This window comes from Notamacropus eugenii, chromosome 4, assembly GCF_028372415.1.
Source record: "Notamacropus eugenii isolate mMacEug1 chromosome 4, mMacEug1.pri_v2, whole genome shotgun sequence".
NCBI classification, from domain to species: domain Eukaryota; kingdom Metazoa; phylum Chordata; class Mammalia; order Diprotodontia; family Macropodidae; genus Notamacropus; species Notamacropus eugenii.
Genome location: NC_092875.1, coordinates 171,621,041 through 171,646,800, shown reverse-complemented (window position 1 = coordinate 171,646,800; position 25,760 = coordinate 171,621,041). Strand labels below are relative to the sequence as shown.

At 35.0% G+C, this 25,760-nt stretch overlaps 1 protein-coding gene and 1 pseudogene across 8 annotated transcripts in view; one reads left to right on the top strand and one right to left on the bottom strand.

The window, feature by feature from the left end:
• Positions 1–25,760, bottom strand: part of EXOC2 (exocyst complex component 2) — a 250,636-nt gene that overhangs the window by 148,714 nt on the left and 76,162 nt on the right. For all 8 annotated transcript variants that reach the window (XR_011965863.1, XR_011965864.1, XM_072603658.1 and 5 more), the window contains one exon: positions 12,019–12,099. Coding sequence is in view for 6 of the 8 variants with exons in the window: in XM_072603658.1 (XP_072459759.1) it covers positions 12,019–12,099 (81 nt within the window). In the remaining 2 variants the exon portion in view is untranslated. The remainder of the gene's footprint in view (positions 1–12,018; positions 12,100–25,760) is intronic.
• Positions 23,104–24,077, top strand: LOC140498727 (uridine phosphorylase 1 pseudogene; annotated as a pseudogene).

The following is a 25,760-nucleotide window of genomic DNA, read 5'->3' as shown; positions in this document are numbered from 1 at the left end:
AAAGAATTTTCAATTTCAACTCCAAAGTGTCAAAAAGTGAATAGCTTGGTAGAGTTTTTTAAAATGCAACATTCTATATAAAGGTGAAGAATTAGACCACTATTATCATTGCCTTAGGTATAAAAAACATGCATATAAAATGAAAATATGTGTATGTCTTCCTATTATCCTATTAATTTTAGTTATTTCAGAAATACATTCCTACATGGTAATATTTTTGGCACCAACTTATGCACTGACAAATTTAATTTTGGAGTCATTTCACCTTATGAGCATACATGAAGTATGTGTTTAACTCTCCCAAATAAGCACTGTAAAACCTTAGTCAAATGGACATTTTCTATTAAAAGCAATCAGAGGTTAAAACAAAATTACAATTTATATTTGCATGTCTTTTTAAACTTTCAATAATATTTTCTCTATATTATCATTTTATGTAAAGCATGATTATTCCTATTTCAGTGTAAAGAAGCAAGACTTAAATATTTAAGCAGTAGAGCATTGTTTCAAAAATTTTCTACAATTAACTTTCTAGTTGGAAGAATCTTACAGATATGGTCATAACCATATGCAGTTCGAGTTCTCAGGGTGAGGAGGGCAGTTGCTATGAAGGAAGCAATGAGCCTTTCTTTTTCCACTCAGAATTTCAAACAAATGGGCATACTAATGTTATATATGATGTATTTCTCTTTTATCCAGGAACCCTGAGGGTCTTCCCCTCCCAGTTTGATTTTTCTTTCTGTTTTTGATTAAAGGGGCAAACCCTTGAGTAACTACTTAAAGAAGTCTATTCATTGAATGGGTGTATCTCACTCAAAGTGAGAATATGATAAAACCTTAGCCTGAAAGGGCCAAGGTGTCCCAACATATCCTGGGTCATGTCCAGTCATCCTGAAGAATATCTGGTCACTGGACCCAGATGGCTCTGGAGAAGTGAGGCCGGTGACCTGCACAGCCCTCCCTCACTCAAAACAAAGTCAACTGAAAGTCATGTCATCATCTTGATGTCATAGTCCTCTTTGGGAACGAAGGACCAACACAACAACAATGATTTACAAGTATTAGATATGCACTTACACAATTATATTTCAGGGTACAATATAAACATCATATTATTTTTATAAAAGAGCTGCAGGTACAGAGGCTTAAAAGCAGTTCTTATCGGGTAACAGATAAATATGGGTACCAATTGCAATAGCCTTTGGATGTGTTTTTTTTTTCTTTCCAGACTTTAGAAGATGCAACAGGAAAAGATTCTGTAGCAGCAATGTATAAGACAAGATGTGGGCTGATGGAGATTCAAAGGGAAGTTACAAAGCTATAACTAACTGACTTTCCTTTCAAGGAGTTTAAACCCTGTGTGTATGGGGGAGGGGGGGAGAGGGAAGGGAGAAAAAAAAGAGAGGGAGAGAGAGAGGAAGAGAAAAGAGAGAGTGGGGAAGAAGGAGAGGGAGGGAAAGAGGGAGAAGAGTGGGGGAGTAGGAAGTAGATTACATATGCATAATTATGACACATTGCATATGCAATATATGTTTGAAATGTGGGCAAGGAGAGGTCCAAGGAAACTATTATGAAAAATTGAGATTGGAGACAAGACTTTCAGCTAGGAAGGATGAAGAAATCTTTCAGAGATATGGTAATATTTGGATTGGGCCTTAAAAGGATGAACATCAATAGATGGAGAGGGAAAAGGAGATAAAGGCAGGGGAATCCAACTCTGGCTATGGGAACTGGTATAAATATATATATACATACATACACACACAATATATATACATACGTACATACACACAAAATACATATATACATACATACATATATACACACACAATATATATATATATACACATACACAAAATACATATATACATATACACACATATGAGAGATCTGAATTGCATAGCATGAGAATGGGAGCAAAGAACAGTTTATTTGGTTAGAATATAGGTTACATGACAAGGAGCAGTATTTGATAAAGTTGAAAAACATCAAGATATCAGCTGAACCATATTCTTAATCGTGAAAAAGTAAAACTGTATTCAAATAAACACCCACTAAGTGGGTACTGGCTTTAATCAAAGGTAATATCGAACTGATTTGTTGGTCTGTGTGGTTTTTTTTTAAAAGAATTTTAAAACCTTTGCCTTTAAAAACCCCAAATTCTAATGGTAATTCATACTTGGGGGTAAACTTCATATCTAGCTTAAGAAATAGTATGTTCTTTTAGTCAAATGATATTAGTTATGATAGGGCAGATGGGTATTTTGTATATAAGGTAACATGCAACTGATAAATTAGTATACAGAGAGCACAATCATTTTAATAACTGAAAATTTCTACAAATCCATGAATTCTAAGTAACCCAAAGCTCTCCATAACAGTGTACCTCTTACCAATGAAAATGATATACTATCTGTGGGGCATACCACTTTTTTTTCTATTAGGGATAATAGGTTTACACTTATCTAATGAGTACTCTTCACCTGCCAACAGCATTGTGAAGGTGTGGACAAGGGTAGAGTCTACAGCTGTGGAACAGTAAATAGCTGTGAATAGGTCAGATGATACTCACAATCATGACACTTTTCTAAGTTAAATAATACAAATAACAAAATTACAACACTAACTCCAAGTGAACTGATGACAAAGCAAACATAGTAGAAGGAGTATTGAGTTGAGAAAACTCCTTCAATTTGGGAAGAAGAAAGCTAGAAATGATGGAAGAGATGATGAAATATAGTAGAAGGCTTAGAAAAGTTTAGGATGAACATGCAAGAGTATTTTTTTAAATTCAATATACATACTTGCAGATGAGATTTTTAGGGTGAGAAAGGTAAGGATGGGACACAGGGATTACTGATAGAACTGGAAAAGAGATTAACTGAGAAGGAGATAGACAGTAAGGGAAATAAGGCTGCATGTACAAAGGTAGCAAGTATTCCTCAAGGCCTTTTAATATCTACTTTTGATATGAGTGCATCAGACAACTATTCCATACTCACTGCTCTGGTGAGTGCCTGAGACTAAACTAGCCTTGCAACTTGATCCTAAATCGCAACAGTCCTCTCTGTTAGTCAACGAGATCCTTTATCTTCATCCTGTAATTCTCACAACTCCAGTTAACTGACAGTAACTATGAGACCACCAGGTGCAGAATGATCACAAGAACTGTTAACTGCAATAGAGGAATCCCAGCACTGCAGCTGTCATAACCAATGGTAGGTGTGACAACTTCCTAGATGGTTTAATCTGGAAGACAGACCTGAAAAGCATTGGTGCACTAAGCATCTGAAGTGATTAGCTACATTTGTTGAATAACATTAAGGTAAAAGATGCAGATAAAATATTCACATGCCCAGAAGTCTTAACTTTCAGGAAAATCTAATCATGTGACATTAAAGCTTTTATTTGAGGGGGAGAACTAAACTACAGGAAGCTCATTGAAAGCAAGTACTGTGCTGTTTTGAAATTATATTCTTATATCTCCTACACTGTGCTCAGTGTAACAATTCAGCATATGCACAGTATTTTACATAAAGAAAATGAATTTGAAAGCAAGTCAAGCAAAACTTCATTATTTAAACTATATTTCAGTAGATGATTTTCATGAGCTTCTATGGTTGAGAAAAAAAAATTCATTACCTGTTGGTTCATTTTCTGGTAAAGGATTTTTTCATACATAGCTAAGCTTGACTAGAGGCCAGATACACACAGTTGATAAGACCATACCTGAAGCCAACTAAGCTGAGCTTACATCTATAACATGAATCATGGGAGCAGCTAAAGATAATAACTTAAGTGAAGCAATCTAGTTATATACTAGGTCTCTCACCCAAGAGAAAACTAAGGATCAGGCAGCTAAAATGATCAATGTCATTGCTCAATGCAACCCCTGAGGCCAAAGGAAATTTTTGTAATCCAAAGTGTCTAATGTCTGCTTATTTTAGATTGCTACCTTTGTAAAGGGTTCTGGCTCCTTTTGTTCTCCTCATCATAAAACTATAAGCCCAACATTCAATAATCATGCACACCAATACATAGTAATGGCAAAGACTGCTAGGTGGTTCAGTTGCTAGATGAAGTACTGGCCTTGGCATCAGGAAATTCTGATTTCAAATCAGGTCTCAAGATACTTACTAGTTGTGTGACCCTGGACAAGTCACTTAACTTTTCTCAGCCTCAGTTTCCTTATATATAATAATAATAGCACCTATCTCCCAGGGCTATAGTGAGTATAAAATGAGATAATATTATAAAGTGATTTACAAACTTTAAGTACTACATAAATGTTATTCCTATAATAATTATCTGACCAACTCCTTATTGAGCTTCAAATGCCTTAAGGCATTTTCTAGCACAGGACAAAAGGAACTGTGGCTACATCACAGGCTGGCACGCTGCCTGTCTAGAAGCAGCCAGATGGCACAGTGGATAGAGTATTGGGCCTGGATTAAGAAAGATAAAAGTTCAAATCCAGCTTCAGATACTTAGTAGATATGTGACCCTAGGCAAGTTACCTCAATTTCCTCATCTGTAAAATGAGGATAATGATAGAACCTATCACCCAGAATTGTTGTGATGATGAAATGAAACAATAATTGTAAAATACTGGGAGGAGCCAAGATGGCAGAGCAGAAAGATGCACACATGCTAGCTCTTACCCCACAGCCCATAAACTACCTGTAAAGAAGAACTCTCAACAAATTCTAGAACAACAGAAGCCACAGAACAACAGAGTGGAGGAGATTTCTGTTCCAGAGAGACCTGAAAAACCTACTTGAAAGGTCTGTTGCACACTGGTCGCGGAGCAGAGCCCAGCCCTGCCTTGGCCACGCAGCACCAAGAGGAGCAGATCCCAGCAGGCTTCAGGGACAGAATCTCCAGTGGCAGCGCATGCCCCTCAACCCACAGGTGCCAAAGGTCAGTGAGAGGGTCTTTTAGGCTGGCCAAGAGGGGAGCGGGGTGTCCCCATAACTCAGGCCCCCTCTGGAGGCAGCAGCGGAGGTACCAGCGGACAGGGGCTCCCAAAGCAGGCAGTGGCCCGAATCCATTATTGAAGGTCTCCTCACAAACCCCCTGAGAGAACTGAGCCCTGTGAGGTAGCCATGCACCTACCTGAGCAGCTGAACTTAATCTCACACTGAATAGCAGCACCCCCCCCCCAAAACCTCTAAGGCTTGGGAGCAGCATTTGAATCTCAGCCCCCAAGTGCTGGCTGGGCGGGCTGGAGGCAACGTGGTTGTGGAGAGGAAACTCCACAAAAAGTCAAGTAACTGGCTGGGAAAATGCCCAAAAAAGGGAAAAAAAATAAGACCACAGAAGGCTACTTTCTTGGGGAACAGGTGTCTCCCCCCATTCTTTCAGATGAGGAAGAACAAGGCATACTGTCAGAGAAAGTCAAGACCTCTGCCTCCAAAGGGAACTCAAAATGGGCTCAGGCAAGAGAAGACCTTAAAAAACAAGTTAGCAGCTTACTAAAGGAGAACCAAAAAAATGGTGAGGAAAATAACAGCTTTAAAAAGAGGCTAACTCAATTGGAAAAAGAGGTCCAAAAAGCCAATGAGGAGAAGGAGGTTTTAAAAAGGAGAATTAGCCAAATGGAGGAGAAGGTTCAAAAGCTCACTGAACAAAATAATTTGTTTAAAGAGAGAATTGAGTTCAGGGAAATGAATGACTATGAGTTAAACCAAGAAGTTAGTAAACAAAACCAAAAATCTGAAAAAATAGAAGATAAGGTACAACAACTCATTGTAAAAACAACTGACCTGGAAAATAGATCCAGGAGAAATAATTTAAAAATTATTGGACTACCTGAAAGCCACGATCAAAAATAGAGCCTAGACATTATCTTCCATGAAATTATCAAGGAAAACTGCCCTGATGTTATAGAATCAGAGGGCAAAATGGATATTGAAAGAATTCATCGTTCACCTCCTGAAAGAAACCCCAACAGAGAAACTCCTAGGAATATTGTGGCCAAATTTCAGAGTTCCCAGATCAAGGAGAAAATACTGCAAGCAGCTAGAAAGAAACAATTTGAGTACTGTGGAAATACAATCAGGATAACACAGGATCTGGCAGCTTCAACATTAAAGGATCGAAGGGCTTGGAGTGGGATATTTCAGAAGTCAAAGGAACTAGGACTGAAGCCAAGAATCACCTACCCAGAAAATCTGAATATAATACTTCAAGGGAAAAAATGGTCATTCAGTGATATAGTCAAATTTGAAGATTTCATGTTGAGGAAAAGACCAGATCTGTATTTAAAAATTTGACTTCCCAAGACAAGAATCAAGAGAAGCATGAAAAGGTAAACAGAAAAGAAAAATCATAAAAGACTCTCTAAAGCTGAACTGTTTACATTACTACATGGAAAGAAAATATTTTTAACTCTTGAATCTTTTCTCAGTATTTGGGTAGTTGGAGAGATTGTACATACACACACACACACACACACACACACACACACACACATGCACATAGATAGAAGGTACAGGGTGTGTTATATCAGAAGAGATGATATCCACACACACACATACCAAAAAGTAAAATAAAAATTCAGGGGTGAAGGAGGAAAATTCCGGGAAGAGAAAGGGAGTAATGGAATGGGGCAGGCTATAACTCATTAAAGAGATAAGAAAAATCTTATTCAATGGAAGAGATAAGGAAGAAGGGGAGGGGGGGGAATAAAGCTACTCTCCCCACATGTGGCTGATGGCGAGAATAACATGCTCACTAAATTTGATATGAAAATTTATATACACCTCAGGAAAGTAGGAGAGGAGGTGACAAGTGGAGCAAGGGGAATGTGGGAGAAGGGAGTCAATAGAAATAAACACGTTCGAGAAGGGACAAGGTCAATTGTAGGGGGGAAAAATAAGAGGGGATAGGGTAGGTCAGAGGGCAATATAATTACTATTACACAACATGATTACTATGGAAGTCTTTTGCAAAACAACACATATTTAGTCTATATTGAATTGCTTGCCTTCTCAGTAGGGCTGGAGAGGGAAGGGCGGAGGGAGAGAAGTTGGAATTCAAGTTTTGAGAGAATTTTTATTCCATATAATCAGGAAATAAGAACTACAGGGATAGGGGTATGGAAATTTATCTTGCCCTGCAAGAAAAGAGATAAGATGGGGATAGGAGAGAGGTGGGGTGTGATGGAGGGGAGGGTACATTGAGGGAAGGAGTAATCAGAATGCAAGGTATTAGGAAGCAGGGGGAGGGGAGTGATGGGGAGAAAAATTGGACATGCTACAAAGTGAGGTAGAAGCAATTAGTATTAAAACAACAGACTGGATTAATTACTGAGAATAAATCAATGACATCTTTAGATTGGAGAAAAGAATTTCAGTCTAAATTTCCTAGAAGAAGGTAACCTTGGGTAAAATTTGGCATTGATGAAAAAGTCAAGGTTTTAATGGTAAATTTGATTCTATGATTGCCATTTAATCAGGAACTAAAACATGTAGAGAAAGGCATGTAAGCCACTGCCTCAAAAGATGTTCCTTAGACAAAGTGAAACTATAATCATATTTGAAACCTGCTTATTGCAACTTGCCATTTTTAGATGCTATGGGACTACTAAGTGACTGTTCTTCTGGGTCTAACTCCAGGTATGGGTAGCAAGAAAGGTGATCTGAGCCTCCAATACATGATGCCAGTAAGCTGATGAGATGCTGGTATGAACTGCATAGGTGATCTCAAGGGAAGGGTGAGAGAGTGGCTGTTCAGCATGGGCTGAGGTAGGATTCTCCTGACTCAATTTCCCCACTGACACCTGGCAGACTTTAAGCCTGACTGAATTCAAGTGGATAATCTAATCCTGCCTAGAACTGACATGAAGTTGGGGTGATATTGTACCCCTTACTATTGGTGGTAATTTCCTATAGTCAAAAGGTTTGTAAGCTTAATACCAGATCTATTCAATTGTAGATTATGGGTAGGGGAACATCCGAGGTTGTCTAAAATTAAGCTATTAGGCATAGGACTTTAGACCAACAACAATAAGTTAGGGTCCTTTAATTCTTAGTAATACTGTGGAGACAATTAGGTTAAGAGCTTGTGAAGTTAACAACATAAATATTATGTGTCTCAGTTGGTTAATGTTTAAAAAAAAAAAATTTCTTCTGTGGTCCATATTGTAAATGCTTCAAAAAGAAGTATCACCTGTCCAAAAGTTGGAATTGCTTTATCTGTTATAAACTGTGCTAAAAATAAATTAAAAAAATAATTATAAAATACTTAGCACAGTACCTGGCATATAGTGTTATAAAATTTTAGCTCTCATTATTATTTTATTCTAGCATCATTTTAAGGTTGCTCATAAGCATAAGCTTTGTATGTCCCCCTCAGATCTAAAATGCTCATTACATGCCCAATTATAAACTTCAAAATCTGAAATAGATCTTTAAAAAAAGATTGTATCCAGGAGGGGGAGAACTCTGGGGTTTCTCCTTATTATGGAATAACAAAGAGGTAGGAGAGGAAATCGCTAATATGCTTCTCGGATTCAGACAAAGTAGCTGACAAGGGTGCTAAAGACAGTAAGAACAACAATAACTACAGACAACAAAAATACAGTAATATTAATTATCCAGACCAAAAAGTTGCCTAAAAATTATCTATTTACTTAAATTTCTTTTAACAACCTTTAAAAAAAATTGGTATATCCTCAGCCAAGGTGAGAGTACAAAAGGAAAAAAAACTGCTTGCAAAAAAAAAGTTTCATCCTTAGCATAAAAGCAAGATGGAATGATTTAGCCTTTCAAAGAGAGTTGAAAAATGTACGTCAGTAAAAATTTTCTAAAAGAACTTTATTTTAATATATACAAAACTCTGAATACACAACCTATAAATTATGGATCTAATGGACTGGGATTTTATTTTAGTAAATAAAAACACAAAGAAAAGTTACGTTAAAAAATTTATTTTTTAATAATTTAGAACTTGTATTGCAATCTACATAATCACAAAATAAAGACATTAGTCTGAGCAAGTTAAATTACATTCACAAGATTGCTGGTTTGTTTTTTTTTAATGGTTCTCATATAATGACTAACAGAATAAAGCATTTTTGTGAATGCTAATTTCCTCTGAGTTCTCTATGTTGGTCTCCATTTCTCTAGTTTTAAAAACTGTTTGATATCATCATTTACTTAGTCCTGCTAAAAGTAAAACAAAGTCGATTCTTAAATAAAGTAAAAATCAATATAAATTGTCCATAGGTATTTCTAGAGAAATGTATTTTATTATAAAAGAATAAATAAATAATAAAAGTCAAAGAGTCTGACCACAGATTTCAAAATGAAAAATGCTGAGTAACACAAACGTTTTAACACTTAATGGTTCTATACTTTCTTCAATAGAGATCATTTCTCCACTAGACTGAACCCAACCCTCCATATGACTTTTGCACTTTGCAGCCAAGCTGATAATGAGCTTTTCTGAATTTAACTAATTAAGTTAGACCTTGGATAACAGACAGTCCACTACTGGCCCACACAAAAGCCTTTATGGTTTGGTACTTACTAACAAAGCTTGCATGATACTACTAGTGGAGCCTTAACAAACCCAGGGTTACTGTCTCACTGATTGAAAGAAGCCTTATGTATAGATTATAGTATCTTTTAGCTATTATCTCTACTAATCAAGCCAAATTTAGCATTTCCTGTAAGTCTGACAGGTGGATCCTGAAGAGGGGCAATGTTTTATTTTGGGTTTTTTTGATACTGCTTTTAAAAATAAGTTCCATACTGTCTTGCCTCAATTCTTAAGAAGTCACGCTGTTTCTATGATGGCAAGTTGTTAGTGCTGCTTTTTTAAATACATTTAAAAACAAAAACAAATAACGTGAAGGACAATACTATATCTTTCAGAGACTTCACCAGAGCAAATATGCAAAGATGACAAAAAAAATTAGAACATTCAACGTTGGAGAGATTGTGGGAAGACAAGTACACTAATACACTGGTAGAGGCATTATGCAGCAATTCAACTACTCTAGAATTTCACATTAAACAGGAAAACTGCATCTATCTATCTATCTATCTAAAACTATTAACTATATCTATTCACCCAGTGACTCCACTGCTGGCTATATACCCCAAGAAAGCAAAAACTCTAAACAAACAAAAAAAAGAAAGTCACAAATATCTAAATATAGATATATCTATCCATTTATGTATGATGAGGAATAATTAAAAAAAGAATATATGAATATATTAGAATATTACTGTAGAGAAACAATGACATACATAAGGAATTATGAAAAATTTGGAAAGATGTAGAGTAAAATAAGAAGAACCAAGAGAACAAGGTATAGAGTAAAAACAATGAAAAGATCATTAAAAGTTAAACTCTGAGTAACTGAAAACTAATGCAAGTATCATTCTAGAAAACAGAAAACAAAACATACCTTCCCTAACCCTCATCTATATAACCACAGCAGAAAAGTAAAGATGGAATGGTGTATGCAATGAATATCTTAATTGTTTTTGTCTATCATAAACAGGGGCTGAATCTGGAGGAAGAGGGTAAGTAAAATTACTGTAATGTAAAAGAAAAATTATGTCAATAATACGTATCTTAAAAAAATCCAAATGCTACTGTAGAAATAGCTTTAATAAATTTTCATGGAGAATCTTTCTATTTAACTACATAATACATAAATAACTGAATTATTATAAACATTGAAAAAACCCAGAAAAATATTTTTACAAATTTGAGTTAAGTCCAAATATTAAAAACTGAAAATCAAAGTGTTCTAATTAAATAAGCATCTCCTGGTGTCAGTCAACAAGCATTTAATATGCCCTCATTATGTGCAAGTTACTGTCCTAGGCACAAAGGAAGACAAAAACACTGTCCCTGCCCTCAAGAAGCTTATATTCTAATTTGTAAAGCAACATGTATATAACTATGTAGATAGAAAAAAATATACAGAGCAGAAGTATTCTTAGAAGGAAGGCAGTAGAATGGGCAGAGTTTGAAAAGTTCAATAATATAATCAGTTACATTAGGGTAGATCCCTCTAGAATCACTCTCCCATCCTCATACATTTCAAACACAAAAATGTCCTACGATTTTCAGGAAAGGATAATGAAAGGTGAAGATCCAGGGCTAACACAGAAGAAAAAAAGAAAAGGGAAATAACTGTCAAGGTATACATCTCAATAAGCAGGAAGTCAAGGCTTCAAATTCAAGAGACAAGAACCTCTGAGTCAATTGGAAAATTTCATTTAGGGAAATCTGAAAAGATTCTTAAAAAAAAAAAAAATGGATGGGTGACATAAAGGTCAATCAGAAAAAAAAATAGTGTTAGGTAGCTAATACCTGAAATTCATTCATTCACTGCTCTACCCAAAATGTCTTTTTTTTAATGCAAATAGCTCAGAGGGATAATACATTAAAATATAAACTGCTTAACAGCAATTAGTGGAAAAGGTTGTGCCCAGAGCACTTTGGTACTAGATACCTGACAGTGAATGAAAATCAGGAAGTGGAAGGACTAAAAATTTCACGTAATTAAAATTTGGGATATCTTATTTCAGCCAGGAACTAAACTTGGAACTATTTGTCTAAGTCTTTCAACTCCCATGCTTGATATCTGCAGAAATTGTTGTATTGAATGAAGTGATATAAAAAATGAAAATTTTGAGAAAAAAAGTCATGTGAATATCTTTTCATTAGATCAAAAACAAGAAGGCTATTTATTCACATTAACTTCTTTCATAACACCATTTTTACTTTTTTGAAAAATGCTAACTTTTTTTTTCAAATTATGCTTTTACCAATGAAATCATAGGTTCAGACCCATCATGAAAAAGATGCCAGAATCTAAATATCCATTTTGGAAACATTTTTAATTCCTTTTATTCTTCATCACATCAATGCTATGCAGAAATAAGCCTTAAAATACAACTTAGCACTTGCTACTATGAAGCAAAGTCAAGGAAATATATTAAAGTTTGTTACAAATCCATAGATAGTTTCTGGTAGGAGAATAACACTTACTGTTCAGAACATTCTCCAGTTTTTGCGTCATAGATCCTTCTACTTTTTCTGTTCCATCCGCTTCCAGTTTTTGATGGATAGCTAGAATAAATGTCAAGTTAAAATGCAGGCCACTTTATGGGTGAGAAGACATTACATCAAAATGACATCTTTAAACAGCTATTTTTAAAAAAACGATCGTATTATTCTTACTGCTAGACAGGAGTAACACAAACATGCAACAGTTTGCAAAGTAACCAGGCAGATACAGACAAAGTTATTCACAGTTTAGTTCTATTAAAAGAACACATGATATACACATTTTAATCATCTACTCTAAGGTTGAGCAATAAAAACAGTTGACTTAAAAAAAGGAAAGAAATGTAGAAATTATAACAGACAGTTTGGCATCCTGGATTCTGTTACTATAACTGCATGTTGGCAAGTGACTGACTATTTGAAAGTCACCTTGAAACAATTCGGTTTGCCAACATGCAAAACAGAAATATTATCAATCTCAATGAAACTGAGAAATTCAGATTTGGGAAAAGATAGGGATAGAAACTAGATTTGTGATTTCCTAGCTTTAGAAAATTCACAGATGAGTAAATTTCCTTTACCAAAGGCAGATGGGCACCTTCCCTGCAAGTTGGGAGTCTTAGAGAAAGCAAAAGAGGTTAAGTGCATAGGATCACAAAGCCAGGAGCTCAGGTCATCTTAGTTCCAAGGTCTGCTCTGTATCCACTTAGGGTGAGATCAAATATGACACAATATACACTCTGACATAATATAGAGAAGAAAAAACAGTCCTAGGAGTCAGGAAGATCTGGTTCTAAATACTCACCTCTGATGGGTTATGTGAATCTGGGCAAGTCATTTAACTTCAAGGTCCCAGTTAACCTGCTAAGACTATTAATTATAGAGAACTGATCTATTTTGGTAGAAAGTATAGCTTTATTAGAACCTGCTTTCAACAATGAAATCCGAGGTCCAGACTCATCTCCTGCATCCAAATACTATTACCTTTACTTTGAAAAATATTTCCAATAAGTGTAGGAATGGTTCCTATTCAATTCCATAAACATTTATTAAATGTCTGATATGTTTAACTAAATATTGTCAGAATCCTCAGGAAATATATATATATATATATATATATATATATATATAGAAAGAGAGAGACAGATAGATATATAATGTATATATGCATACACACATAAATACATATACATATATACATATATCAACATGCTCCAATACAGGTCTGTGGAGGTGATACAAAGTATATTATGAAGATTTTTTTAAAAAAATAATAATTTATACATGCCCTAGTGTTCATAAAATATTTATTAAATAGTAATCAAGTAACCTAAAAATGTTAAATATCTCCCAACATTGTCTAACTTATCAAGTCTAACTTGTCAATTTTAAAACAATATATCCAAAATCAGATACAACTCAAAATTTAAAATAAAGTAACAGAGATAAGGGAAGTATTCCCTTTCTCTTTTTATTTTTTTAATTCCTTTTTCTTACTTAAATTAATCCCTAATCAATTTATACTTATTCTAACCACCAATTACAAAATAGTTTAAATTCATGCCTGGAATGTGCAATTTATGATTACATCACACCATGCAGGATACAAGACCCAGTATAAAAAGTTCCTGACTTACAGGCAGAAGAAAAGTAGGCTCAAATTCTTACTGTGATACTAAGTGATGTAAGTGGCTTTAGGTTATACAGAGAGAGATAAGGAAGATACGGAGTCTTAAGTATCCTTACTCCTAAATTCCAGTGCTCTTTTCACTACACAAATAGAGCTGCTATAACTATTTATTTCTTTTAAAAAATCAGAAAGAAATTTGCAGAATTCAATAATTTCAAAGATGAAAGACAAGTAAATATTAGCAATAACATTTCCACATCAGAATTGAAAGGAAACTTTTTTTCATTTTGAAAACTGAATTAATCTGCTTTTCTAAAGCAAAAAATTAAAGTTATATGGAAGAAAAATTTGAACCCACGTACTTTATCGGTGAGAAGAGCAGCAAATTATAAACAAACTTTAAAAGTTAGAGAGTCGGGGAAGTATTGTTCACTTTCTCCATGCGTCCAAAATTACTCCCTAAGGCTGCTGCTCTTTTAAATTCTACACTTGATTAAATAAAAAGTCTTTCACTACTCAAGTTCCTATTTAAGCCAAAACAAACATGGTTTTGTGATCTCCTAGCTTTAGGAATTCTCAGATGAGTAAATTTCCTTTACCAAAGGCAGATGAGCACCTTCCCTGCAAATTGGGAGTCTTAGAGAAAGCAAAAGAGGTTAAGTGGCTTGCATAGGATCACAAAGCCAGGAGGGGTCAAAGGTAGGACTTGATATACAAATACAAAAAATATAAAATGGTTTTAATAGATTTTAGCAGCATATAGTCTTAATCTCCTTTTAAGGATGTTAAACCAGATTTAAGGCCCAGCCACACTAAATTTGCACAGGTTCAACACCACCAGGTTAGCCAAAAGGCAATGGATTCTTTTGATCTCAACAGTCCAGGCCACAGGCTACAAAGTATTAGAATAGGTGCAATCTGCATCAGTGTAGCAAATACTTATGTAAAGAATTCACAAATCATTTAAATAACTGAGTAATTAGAACTTTGTCTAGAAGAGTGCTGGATTTAGAGTCAGAAAACCTAAATTGAAATCCCAATGACTAATTCTGTGACCATAGGCAAGTCACTTATACTCTCAGAGCTCATCAGAAAAAATGGATTGGCTGAATTTCCCAGATCTTGTAATGCATTTGCAAAGAAGTAAAAATACTTTCAAGGGTAGTTTTCAATCTTTTTTAGGTGTCCTTTGAGATAAAATTAATAGCAAGCAAAGGGTGTAGGAAGAGTGTTTTTTCTTGGATCCACTAAAATTTGTTTTCTCATTTCAGTAAAAAATACCTTGACTAGGTTTAAAGGATAACTAATCATCCATTCTGGGCAGCTAGGTGGCCCAGCAGATAACAATACCAGGAATGGAGTCAAGAAGACTCCTCTTCTTGAGTTCAAGTCTGGCCTCAGACACTTCTTAGCTGTGTGACCCTGGGCAAGTCACAACCCTGTTTGCCTTAATTACCTCATCTGTAAAATGAAATAGAGAAGGAAATGGCAAACCACTCCAGTATCTGTGTCAAGAAAATCCCAATGGGGTCACAAAGAGTCAGACATGGCTGAATAACAGTAATAATCATCCCTTTAATATTTTCCAAGGTAACTCTAGGGAGCTACTTGAAGAATTAAAGCAAGCAAATGCCTTTATATAATCTAGACTGATAGATAATAGATAATCTGTATGTGCATAGATTTATACAGATTATATAAGCTACATATAGATTTTAGATTTATATATATTTACTCTTTGGTGATGGAAGCTGTAACTGTAGAAACAGAATAGAGATTACCTGGGAGCAAGGACTGTTTCGTGTCTGTATCCCAAATGCCTAACACAGCATCTGGCACATAGCTGATATTTGTTGAATAAATAATATGACTATTGACCCAAAATCACTCACTCAAATGTATTATGTTGACTGTTGCAAAGATGTTAGTGTATTCATGGAGATTTTAAAAAACTTAAATATATATGGTCCCTCTAAAGCTAACAATGTACAGGAATTAAATTACCTTAATAACAAATACGTTGTAGGCAAAGTTGGATTAAACCTATAATGAGTGTACTGTGTACAGGACAACCACTGCTGTACAAAAGGAAGATTATTATTATACAAGTTGCAGCCACAGTGGTCAGAACCATATTAAATGAAGACTAAAAGAAACTAAGCACAAAAGGCTTTCCAACATGCCCCGCCTTTTCCTCTCACCACCCCATCATAAAGTATCTATTTCTTTATCAGACTTCTAAGATTATTTGGCACCTTTAGGACGGAAAGAGTTACTTTAGACTTATATGAATGCAATCTACACACATGCTATAAATTTAAAATGGAATCTTAATAGGACAATATCAATATGAAGAAAGGGAAAAGAAAATAACACATAACAAGCAAATAAGTAATAGTTGATTAAAGACTGAACTCAGAGGCTTTTAGAAAATTGGATAATGCAGTAACATCACAGAAAATTTGCCTATTTAGAATTACTTCAATAATATATATTGTTTATTAATGAAAACATCAAAGACAAGATGTGAATACTATAAAATACCATACATGTAGAGTTCCCAATTATTTATATAAATGTCATAAAAATGCCATTTTTATTTTTAATTCTTCGAAAAGAGAACTTGGTATCTGGTAAAATCCTCTTTTGAAGAAGCTGTATATATTTTGTCAATGGTAATAACACATTACGTCTCTACAATAACATAAGCAAGGAAGAGTTGCATGGGATGCTATTTTCTAAGCAGACTTTGGCAGTATGAGAAGTAGCCAAATTTACTGACACTGACAAGACCCATTTCTGATCAGGAGGTCATGCTGAGGCGAACCTATATCCACCTCAGCTCAGTTTACAGTCTACTGCTGACAAAGCAAACTACCCCTCAACCATCTCTACATTAACTGTGACATTCAAACTGTCAGTCAAGCAAAAGAAGAGAGGAGACACTAGAATCTGATAAAGCAATTCTATTTTCCAGGAAATTAAACCAAATAACTAAACATCTGCTCAGCTGGCCTTTTGTTGTATTGCTAAACACTTTCTAAACTGCATAATGCAAAAACCCAAACCAATAAACAAACAGTTCAATGAGCATGGTTTTTCTTTTTTTTAACTACGAAAAAAATTTTTTTTAAATGTGAACTTTGGACAATATCTACATTTGGTAGTATAATTAATTAAGAGGAAAATTCTTAAAAATGCTTTTTAAAAGGTGAGGCTATTTAAAGTCTGATAAAGAAATAGTACAGAGTTCTGGATACTTTATGATGGGGTGGTGAGGGGAAAACGGGGGGGCATGTTGGAAAGCCTTTTGTGCTTAGTTTCTTTTAGTCTTCATTTAATGTGGTTCTGACCACTGTGGCTGCAACTTGTATAATAATAATCTTCCTTCTGTACAGGAGTGGTTGTCCTGTACACAGTACACTCATTATAGGTTTAATCCAACTTTGCCTACAACGTATTTGTTATTAAGGTAATTTAATTCCTGTACACTGTTAGCTTTAGTGGGACCATATATATTTAAATTTTTTAATATCTCCATGAATACGCTAACTTCTTTGAAACAATCGATATAACCCTCATCTGGCAAATATAACTGACTCACAATGTATTTTAAGCAATTTATTCTACTTTGAAATGGAGAGTTAATAACAAGTCAGTCCATTAACAAGCATTTATTAAGCACTTACTACATGCCAAGCACTTTGTAATTTACAGGGGCAAATAAAAGCTTGATTAAAAACCTAAAGAAATATTTCTAGTAGACTGATACACAGATACCCTCTTGGCTCTGTTCTATTTAAGACATTTACCAACAGACATACCAATAGGAAAACACAGATGATATACATATATCAAATGTATGATGACAGAGCAGGAAGGACAAATAAGTCAGTCAAAAATTTATTGTCTTTACTATATGCAAATAATAAACAAAAATTATAAACAAAGCACCGTACCAAACAAAGGGGAGACAAAAATGAAAAGCAAAACAGTCCTAGGTTAAGCAGTGCATAGTATGCTAAGGGAATGTGACACGTTCATATTGAGAAACAGAAGAGGGATCTAAAACACCTGATTGGATAAAATAAGATAATCTATTAAGACAGGGATAAATGTAAAAGTCTTACACGTGGATTCAAAAATAATCGCTGGCAGATGTACAGCATATGATGTACATGGTTAGACAAACAGTTCAGTGGAAAAGACCACGTGGTATTAGCACTACACAGTGTGCCACAATGAGCCATTTATAGTTTCACTGCAGTCATTTGTGTATTTGACTTATAACCTCTACTAGACTTTGAATCCCTTGAGGGCAGGGACTGTTTTGTTTCATCTTTGGATCTTTAACAGTTCATTGAATATAGTAGACACTTAATTAATATTTGCTGAGTTGAATATACAAGCAAGTTATTCTTCTCTGCTGACTACCTCTGTGGTTTTGGTCAGTCATTTTACTTTTCTGGGCCTCAGTTTCCTCATCTATAAGATGAGGAGGTTGAACTAAAATGAATTATAAAGTTTATTCCTGTTTGAAGATTCTATGATTCTGTAATTATTCCTTTATCTGGAATTGGTGGTTTTGTTCTGAAAATAGGAGATAAGGCAAAAGAAACCTGAGAATTCTTAAAACATCAATAAAAATTATTTTCTGATAAAAATTTATCAGGAGAAACAAGGCATGAGGCACAAAATGGAAATATTCTGAAAATTGAGATCTTTATTTTAGTCATAAATGTATACATCCTCCAACATTAATGAAATGAAAGGTTTATCCTAGCTCTATATGCTTTCCCCCCAACCATTTGTTATTGGCTAAAAGGAAGCCAAAAAAAAAAAACAAAAACCTTTTGTTTTGGCCCAAAAAGATTAAATTCTGTTCACCTTGTCATAGATGAATAAGGCTCATCCTTGAAAAGATTCAAAAAAGTATCAGGCTACATCTCAATGCTCTTGGGATTCATTTTGCTTCTCTAACATAATTTTAAGAGTACTCAGTATTCTTCCTATTTATTTGGCCATATTGGAACAAAATTATACATCTTTTCCCTCTTCTCTGAAGCCTTGCCTATATTGTGCAACAGCTCATCATTTTTATTATTCAATGACAGTGGCTGCAAATCTGTTGATAGAATTAAAAAAAAAAACCAAACAACAAAAAACTTAAATACCAACATAAATATAGTTGTGATTAAAACAGGCCCTAAAAGGAAAACACAATATTTTGTTCAGAAGAAAAAAGCATAAGTTATGTAAAGCTTTTTAATCTCATAGAAATTGAATGAGGGATCAGAACATAACAGCTATTAAATCTAAAGTTATATCTTCAGATGATTACAACAGACTCATTTCTAATTATCTACACTGTATTATATTGAACCTATATAAATACTCATTTTTTTCCCTGAGGACTGGGGAAATGGTTGCACTAAGAGGAAAAAATTATATTCTCGAATGAGTTTAATAAAAGGTCTCTGAAAAAAAAACAACTAAAAATTTATGTAACTTGGGAAGAAAAGAAGGTTATAGAGTTTTAAAACTAACTTTTTTCTGTTGAAAGAAAAATGCATCAATTCTTATAAAAAGCAAAGAAATACACCAATGATTGTTTTTTTCCCCCATGCCAGTCACAAAACAAGACATGTTGTGGATGTTTTGAAGGCAAAAATAAAATTCAATTTCTAATGAGGGGGAGGGAAGGGGAAAAAATCTAAGATACATGGAAATGATTACTGAACACTGAAAACAAATAAAATAATTTAACTTAAAAATAAAATAAAATTCAATTTCTAATTTTGTCAAATGGTGTTCATTGAGTCATTCCTTTCATTACTGCTTGAAAAATTATAAAAAGATGAGAGCAGGCTGCAAAGATACTAAATGTTTTGTATGGCATGCATTCATAGTATAAAAATGCCTTTGTCCACAGTGTGGTTTTTTGTTTTGGATTTTTTTTGGTTTTTTTTTGGTTACAGTTAATAGGCAAATGGAACCACCCTAGGCAAAACTGCTAAAGGAGGTGAAGTTGGCCTTTGTATCTCCCACTTTCTCTAGTTGTGATATTTAACAATCCACCCGCCAAATCCACACCATTATGAATGTTTCCTAGCATAAGTGACAGTAAACCGGTATGGGCCATACAGCACAGCATTTTTTGAAAAGGTCCTGAAGACACAGTCACATATGTGTTACCAAGTCAGCGTATCCCAGGGAGAGATAGGAATGCTTTGTTATTGTTGTTGTTTCTAATTTACCCATTTGACATATCGCTCTTTTGTGCATAGTTTAGGCTTATTTGTTGATTTTCCAATTTTAAAAAGTATATTCAGTTTGTTAATCTTCTCTTTTTCTAATTTGTTAATAGATGATCATAAGGGTATGATTTTCCCCTCTAAGGACTACGTTAGCTACATCCCAGAAATACTAGTATGTTGTTTCTTCATTAAAATTTTCTTTTAAATAGTTATTGTTTCTATGACTTATTCTTTGACTCACTCATTATTTAAGATTTCATTGTTAAGCCTCCATTTGGGTCTATATTTTGTGTTTGTGGTTCCTGAAACAATTTCTATTTTTATTGCTTTATGACATAAAAATTCACTAAATATTTCTGCCGTTTTACATTTGTTTGCAATACCTTTGTGTCCTAGTACATTTGTTTGCAGTACTTCTGTGTTCTAGTAAATGGCTGATTTTTATAAAAGTTCCATGTGGAACTTTTCCCCCTCCCATTTAGAGGATACCATAAGTCTTTTAATTCTAGTTTCTCTGAAAATGTGTTCAGTTCCATATTTTCCCTTTTGTTTATCTTTTTGTTAGACTTATCCAAAACTGAGAAAGGGATATTCAAGTCTCCTGTCTCCACTTCTTGAAATTCAAATGTTTCCTTTACGTATTTGGATGCTGACGCATTTGGAGTGTCTAAGTTTATTACTGATATTGGTTTGTTATTTATGATTCCTTTCAGGGTAATTTAGTTTCCTTGTTTATCCCTTTATAAACTTTTAATGTTTTTGCCTCATCATATGATGGCAATTCCTGCTAAAGATTCACCTAATATATATTTTAAAAAAATTTTTTTCCATCCTCCCAGCTTTATTTTGTGTGTCTTTGTTTTTTAAATGTGTTTCTTGTATGCAAGAGACTGTGGGGTTGTTTTCTTATCCGATCTGTCACTCTTTCTGTTTTATTGGATTATTTAATCCTTTCACATTTAAAGTTATAAGAGTTAGGTTTATATTGTTCTTCATCTAGCTCTAAAATTTTTTCGAGTTATGATTTTCCCTCTCTTCTGCTGTAAATACAGTATTATGCTTCAGTCTCTTTCCAAGGTGGTCCTGTTCCCACTGACTCTCTCCTGTCACCCCTCATCCCCTCTGTCTTGTTTGTTACTCCACTCCTTTTAGGGTTTTTATCAGTTCCTTCTTTCCTGCTTTTTATCTAGTTGTATATTTCTTTCCCCTCTTTTTTCCTCTTAGTAAGTAGATTCCTTCTTCCCCTTCTCTCCTTGTTCATCCTATTCATTCTTCTTTAAAATTTCCTTTTTTGTGCTCCTTTGCAAAAAAGGACTTCTCCTACTCTATTCATTATCCATCTTCTCTTTCTTTCTAGGTTTATCTAGACCTTCATTCTTTGATTCATAACCCCTACAATCATCTTGTTTCTCTTTTTTCTTTATTCTTCATGCAATCAAAGCTTCAAAGGTATCCATTCTAGGCTCCCTTTTAGGTGCTTTCTGCCAGCCTTTTAGAGTTTGCCCTGTGTTTCCCCTTTTCCATCATGCTTCATTCCCAGAACAATACCAATTACTGCAGGTGTCAGAGAAGACAATGTCCCAAGGTGGGACCCCTCCCCTGCCACATCTGTCATTATACAACCCACCAGTGATCTACACCCTTCCTTGTTAATCTTTTCTTGTTCTATATATGCCTGGTGTCCACATACTCCCACTCCTCCAAGCACCAGGCTCCCCGCCTCCTTGGACAAGTAGACGTTTCAGGGTTAAGGTTCTTTTCTCTGATGATAGAACAACCATAAGAGCATTCATTAGTGGAGCCCCCTTCCACTTATAAAGAAAGGCCTCCTTTCTTTTTCTCTTACCTTTTCAATCTTTCTTTACTCCTCCTCAGTTACTTCCCTGTAGGTTCTTCTCTTTCTGGGGCCAAAAAGGTCACATTCCCCTCACTGCTATCCCTGGACTTGACCTCAGCACATCACATACTCCTCTCTATTCCTCTGCTTTCCTTCACCTCCTTTCATGTACCCTCCCCATGTTGTAATGCAATCCCATAAAAAAGCACTGATTCACTTCTAGGCAGGATGTTGCCAGGTTCTATCTATAATGCCTGCTATCTGCCTCTTCACTGTTACCTCCACTAGATTTCCATTTTCACCATCTGCTTGTGCATATTTAGAAAGAAGGCTTTTACTGATTTCTCTGTTGTCACTGTTGACTTTGCCTGCTACATTTATTCACTCTCCCTGTTGTTTGGGAGGCAAATAATCTCTTCACTTCTGGTGTTTTGTTTTGTTTTTTTCTAAAAATGTTTCAAACTCTTCTTTATGACTGAATCCATCTTTTGTCCTGTACAGATATGCTGGATGGGTCACCCTGGGCTACAACCTGCACTCTATTGCTCTTCAGAAAACACTGTTCCATTCTCTCATTTTTTTTAACAGGTATGAGTTAGTCTTGTGTTATTTGAAAGTCCTTTCCTTTTTATTTGTATTTCTACTGGGACTTGCAAAACTTGTTGCTTCTTAACTGAATTGTTAAATTAAACCACCATGTGTCTTGGAGTTTGCAGCCTTGGTTTCTTTTCTGGAGGCAATCTGTGAATCCTTTCCATTGAAATTTCATTTTCTATGTTCAGAAGCTCAGGGTAATTTTTTATATTACTTCCTACATTATAGTGGTAAGATTTTTTGTTCTATCATATTCTTTTGGGAGACTTATGATTCTTAAGTTGTCTCCATGCATGCTGTCCCTGAAATTACTATGTTTGTTCACTTGGTTCTCTGCAGGCTCTCCTGGCTGCCTGTGCTCCTCACTCTGTGGGAGTGAAAAACTGAATCCCATCCCCCTACACCCCTGAGAAATGGGTTAAGGCACAGTATCCTGCTAGTCTTCCCTTTGGCATCTTGCTAAGATCTAGGTGCCTCCTGGTTGTAATTCAGTCATCCCAGGGGGTGTGAGGAGTCAGTAGCTACACAGACAAGGCTGTCTGGTCCTAGAGAAGTCCCTGGATACTATCTCCTTTATAGCACTGTTCTCTGTTCAGCAGTCCATCCTCTCGCACACATCACAGCAGCTCAGGTGCACCCCACCTCAGCCTTTAGCCACACCAGGGTCTAGCTTGAAGCTAAAGAATGGAAACTCACTTGAACCAGTGAAGTCCAACCAAAGTGTAATGAGACGAAAAAAAAAAGAAAGAATGGCAACTCAGGAAAAGAAACCTGAAAACCTGCAGTGCTCAGATGAACACTCAATTCACCTTTCAAACCCAAATATTTCAGAAATGAAAAAAGATATTCTTTACCATTTCAATCTTGGAACTAAAACTCATGGTTTACCAGCCATGTTTGGAGATGTAAAGTTTCTATGTGTTGGAGGAAGACCTGCCTGGATGAAAGCTTTCGTTAGCTATACAGGGACTTGTACAACCTAGCATGGACCACCCTAACATTTGGGAAGGAACTGACTGCTGTGCCATGTATAGGATTGGACTTCTGTTATCAGTTAGCCATGGGATAGGAATTCCTTCCACTGGAATCATGTCACATGAATTCATCAAGTTCATGCCAAGTATTCTGATGTTATTATCATTCACACTGGCACATGTGGTGGAATAGGTCTAGAGCCTGATTCAGTGGTGCTAAGTTAGAAAAGCTATGGATTTTTGCTCAAACCTGAATTTGAGCAAATTGTTTTGGGGAAATATATAGGGCAAAATATGGAGCTCTGTGATAACCTAAATCAAGAATTAATGGCATGTGTCAAAGAGATGAATGAGTTTAAGACTATTACAGGAAACAGCATGTATACCTTAGACTTCTATGAAGGTCAAGCTCAGCTGGATGATGCTTTCTGCTCATATACCAACAAGAATAAGTAAGAATATTTACAGGCAGTTGATGATGTGAGAATCAGAAACACTGCGATGGAATTTTCTATCTTTGCAGCCATATGTGGCGCTAGTAGCATCAAAGCTGCTCTCATGTGTTTATTCTTCTTATAAATCATCTCAGTGAAGAATAGACTAGCAGCTCTCATGAGGTGCTTGTCGAGTGTCAAAACAGACCACAGAAGTTAGTAGGATATTTCATCAAGAAATGTCTGGGAGGAAAAGCAAAAAAATCTTGTAGGGTTTTTTTAATTTTAAGAAATCCTGTAATTGTTTGCAATTAAAATAATGTATCCCAGTTGTATTCTTTCTAACATTTTGTAAGCCAAAATATCAAATAAAAGTCACTTGCTCTACAAAAAAATTACCATGTTTTGTTTGCATAAGCAGCATATTTTCTTTTAACGCTATTGTTTTTTGCTTCTCTTCTCAGCTGTCCACTTCTGTGTATCTCCATTCCCAATCTATTGCTATACCATCAAACTCTTTAAATTTCATTTCTGTTGGTGTCTTTGGCTACTGTATGTTTATAACTGTCTTTAAAAGACAAAGACCCATATTAGAAGTGAGAATTAATCCCCTAAATGAGTAAACTTCACTTTCATGTATATATGTGAGATATATATAGATATACATATCTATATATCTCACACACACACACACACACATCAGTCATATCTTACTTAATGAATTTTTTCCCTGAAATTTATTCAGAATTTATTGGGTACCTATAATTTATTTTGAGATGCCACTGCATATTGTAGAAAAGAATTAGTATTAGGATTAAATTTTACATTGGATCCCAGAAAAAAGTTCACAGATATCAGGAGAAAAAAAAGACAACCTGATTAAAACTTTGGTTTGGATATGTTAATGTTATAGAAGAGAACTGATCCCTATTTATGGCAAATGATCAAAAGAGAGGCAATGTGTGGTACCAGCCAGAAAACTGGAGTCAAAACCAAGAAAACATAGGTTCACAACACACCCTGGCTGTAGAACTGTGCTCTAAGCAACACTTTCAAACTCTAAGTTGTGGAGAAGGTGCCAATTTGCATTGATAGAAGGAGTTTCCTCACCTGGGAGTTCCCTATATCAATGAAATTACAGGTCCAGTCCCTATTTCTAACATAAAGTCAATAACCATCATGAATATTATTTTATTGTCATATTAAGTTTATTTTAAATCTTATTGGATGGCAACATTAAATTCTGTTTAGGTATGCTCATTCTTCTCTTGCTCATGGGACATGATTATCTGCTCAAAACCTCAAATAACTAGAAGAAATATTTTTAGACACAAGAAAAAGATGAAAAAAATTTTTAAAAGAAAAAGATGGAACTATGGTGGAAAACCTAGAAAACTTGGTGACACCAGATATTCTCATATTTCCTTTCAAGATCCCTTCTGTCCTATAATTTCTATTTTCTGAGGACCACAAGACAGACATGGTAACTGCAGGGGAAATGATGACTTTGAACTTTCAAAAATACCAGGAAGGGGAGAGAAAAAAGGAACATGAGTTTTAAAAGCAATTAAGTTAGTGATAAAATAACTTTTGTTAACTTAAATAGCAGTATTTAAAAAAATGAAATAAAAGTACTCTGAATTAAAATAATTATAGATTTAATTCAGTACTTGATCTATTTGTCCCTTTTTGCATTTGAAGACTACATTACAGACAGACTACATGTGGGAGGGAATGGGGAAAAGGAAGTGAGAAAAACAAAATAAAACCAACAGTCCTTCTCATATTCTACACACACTGGGTTACACTTTTAAAGCTAACCATCCGTATACTATACTATATATACTACCATAACTCCAAAAGAATTCAATGATAAAAAATATTCTGGGGATTTACCAACTAGAATTCAATTTTCTTATCAGTCCAAAAGATTTGAAAATCACTAATCAATAAAATAATCTTTTGTCTCACACATGTTAGAAAGGTCAAAACAAAACT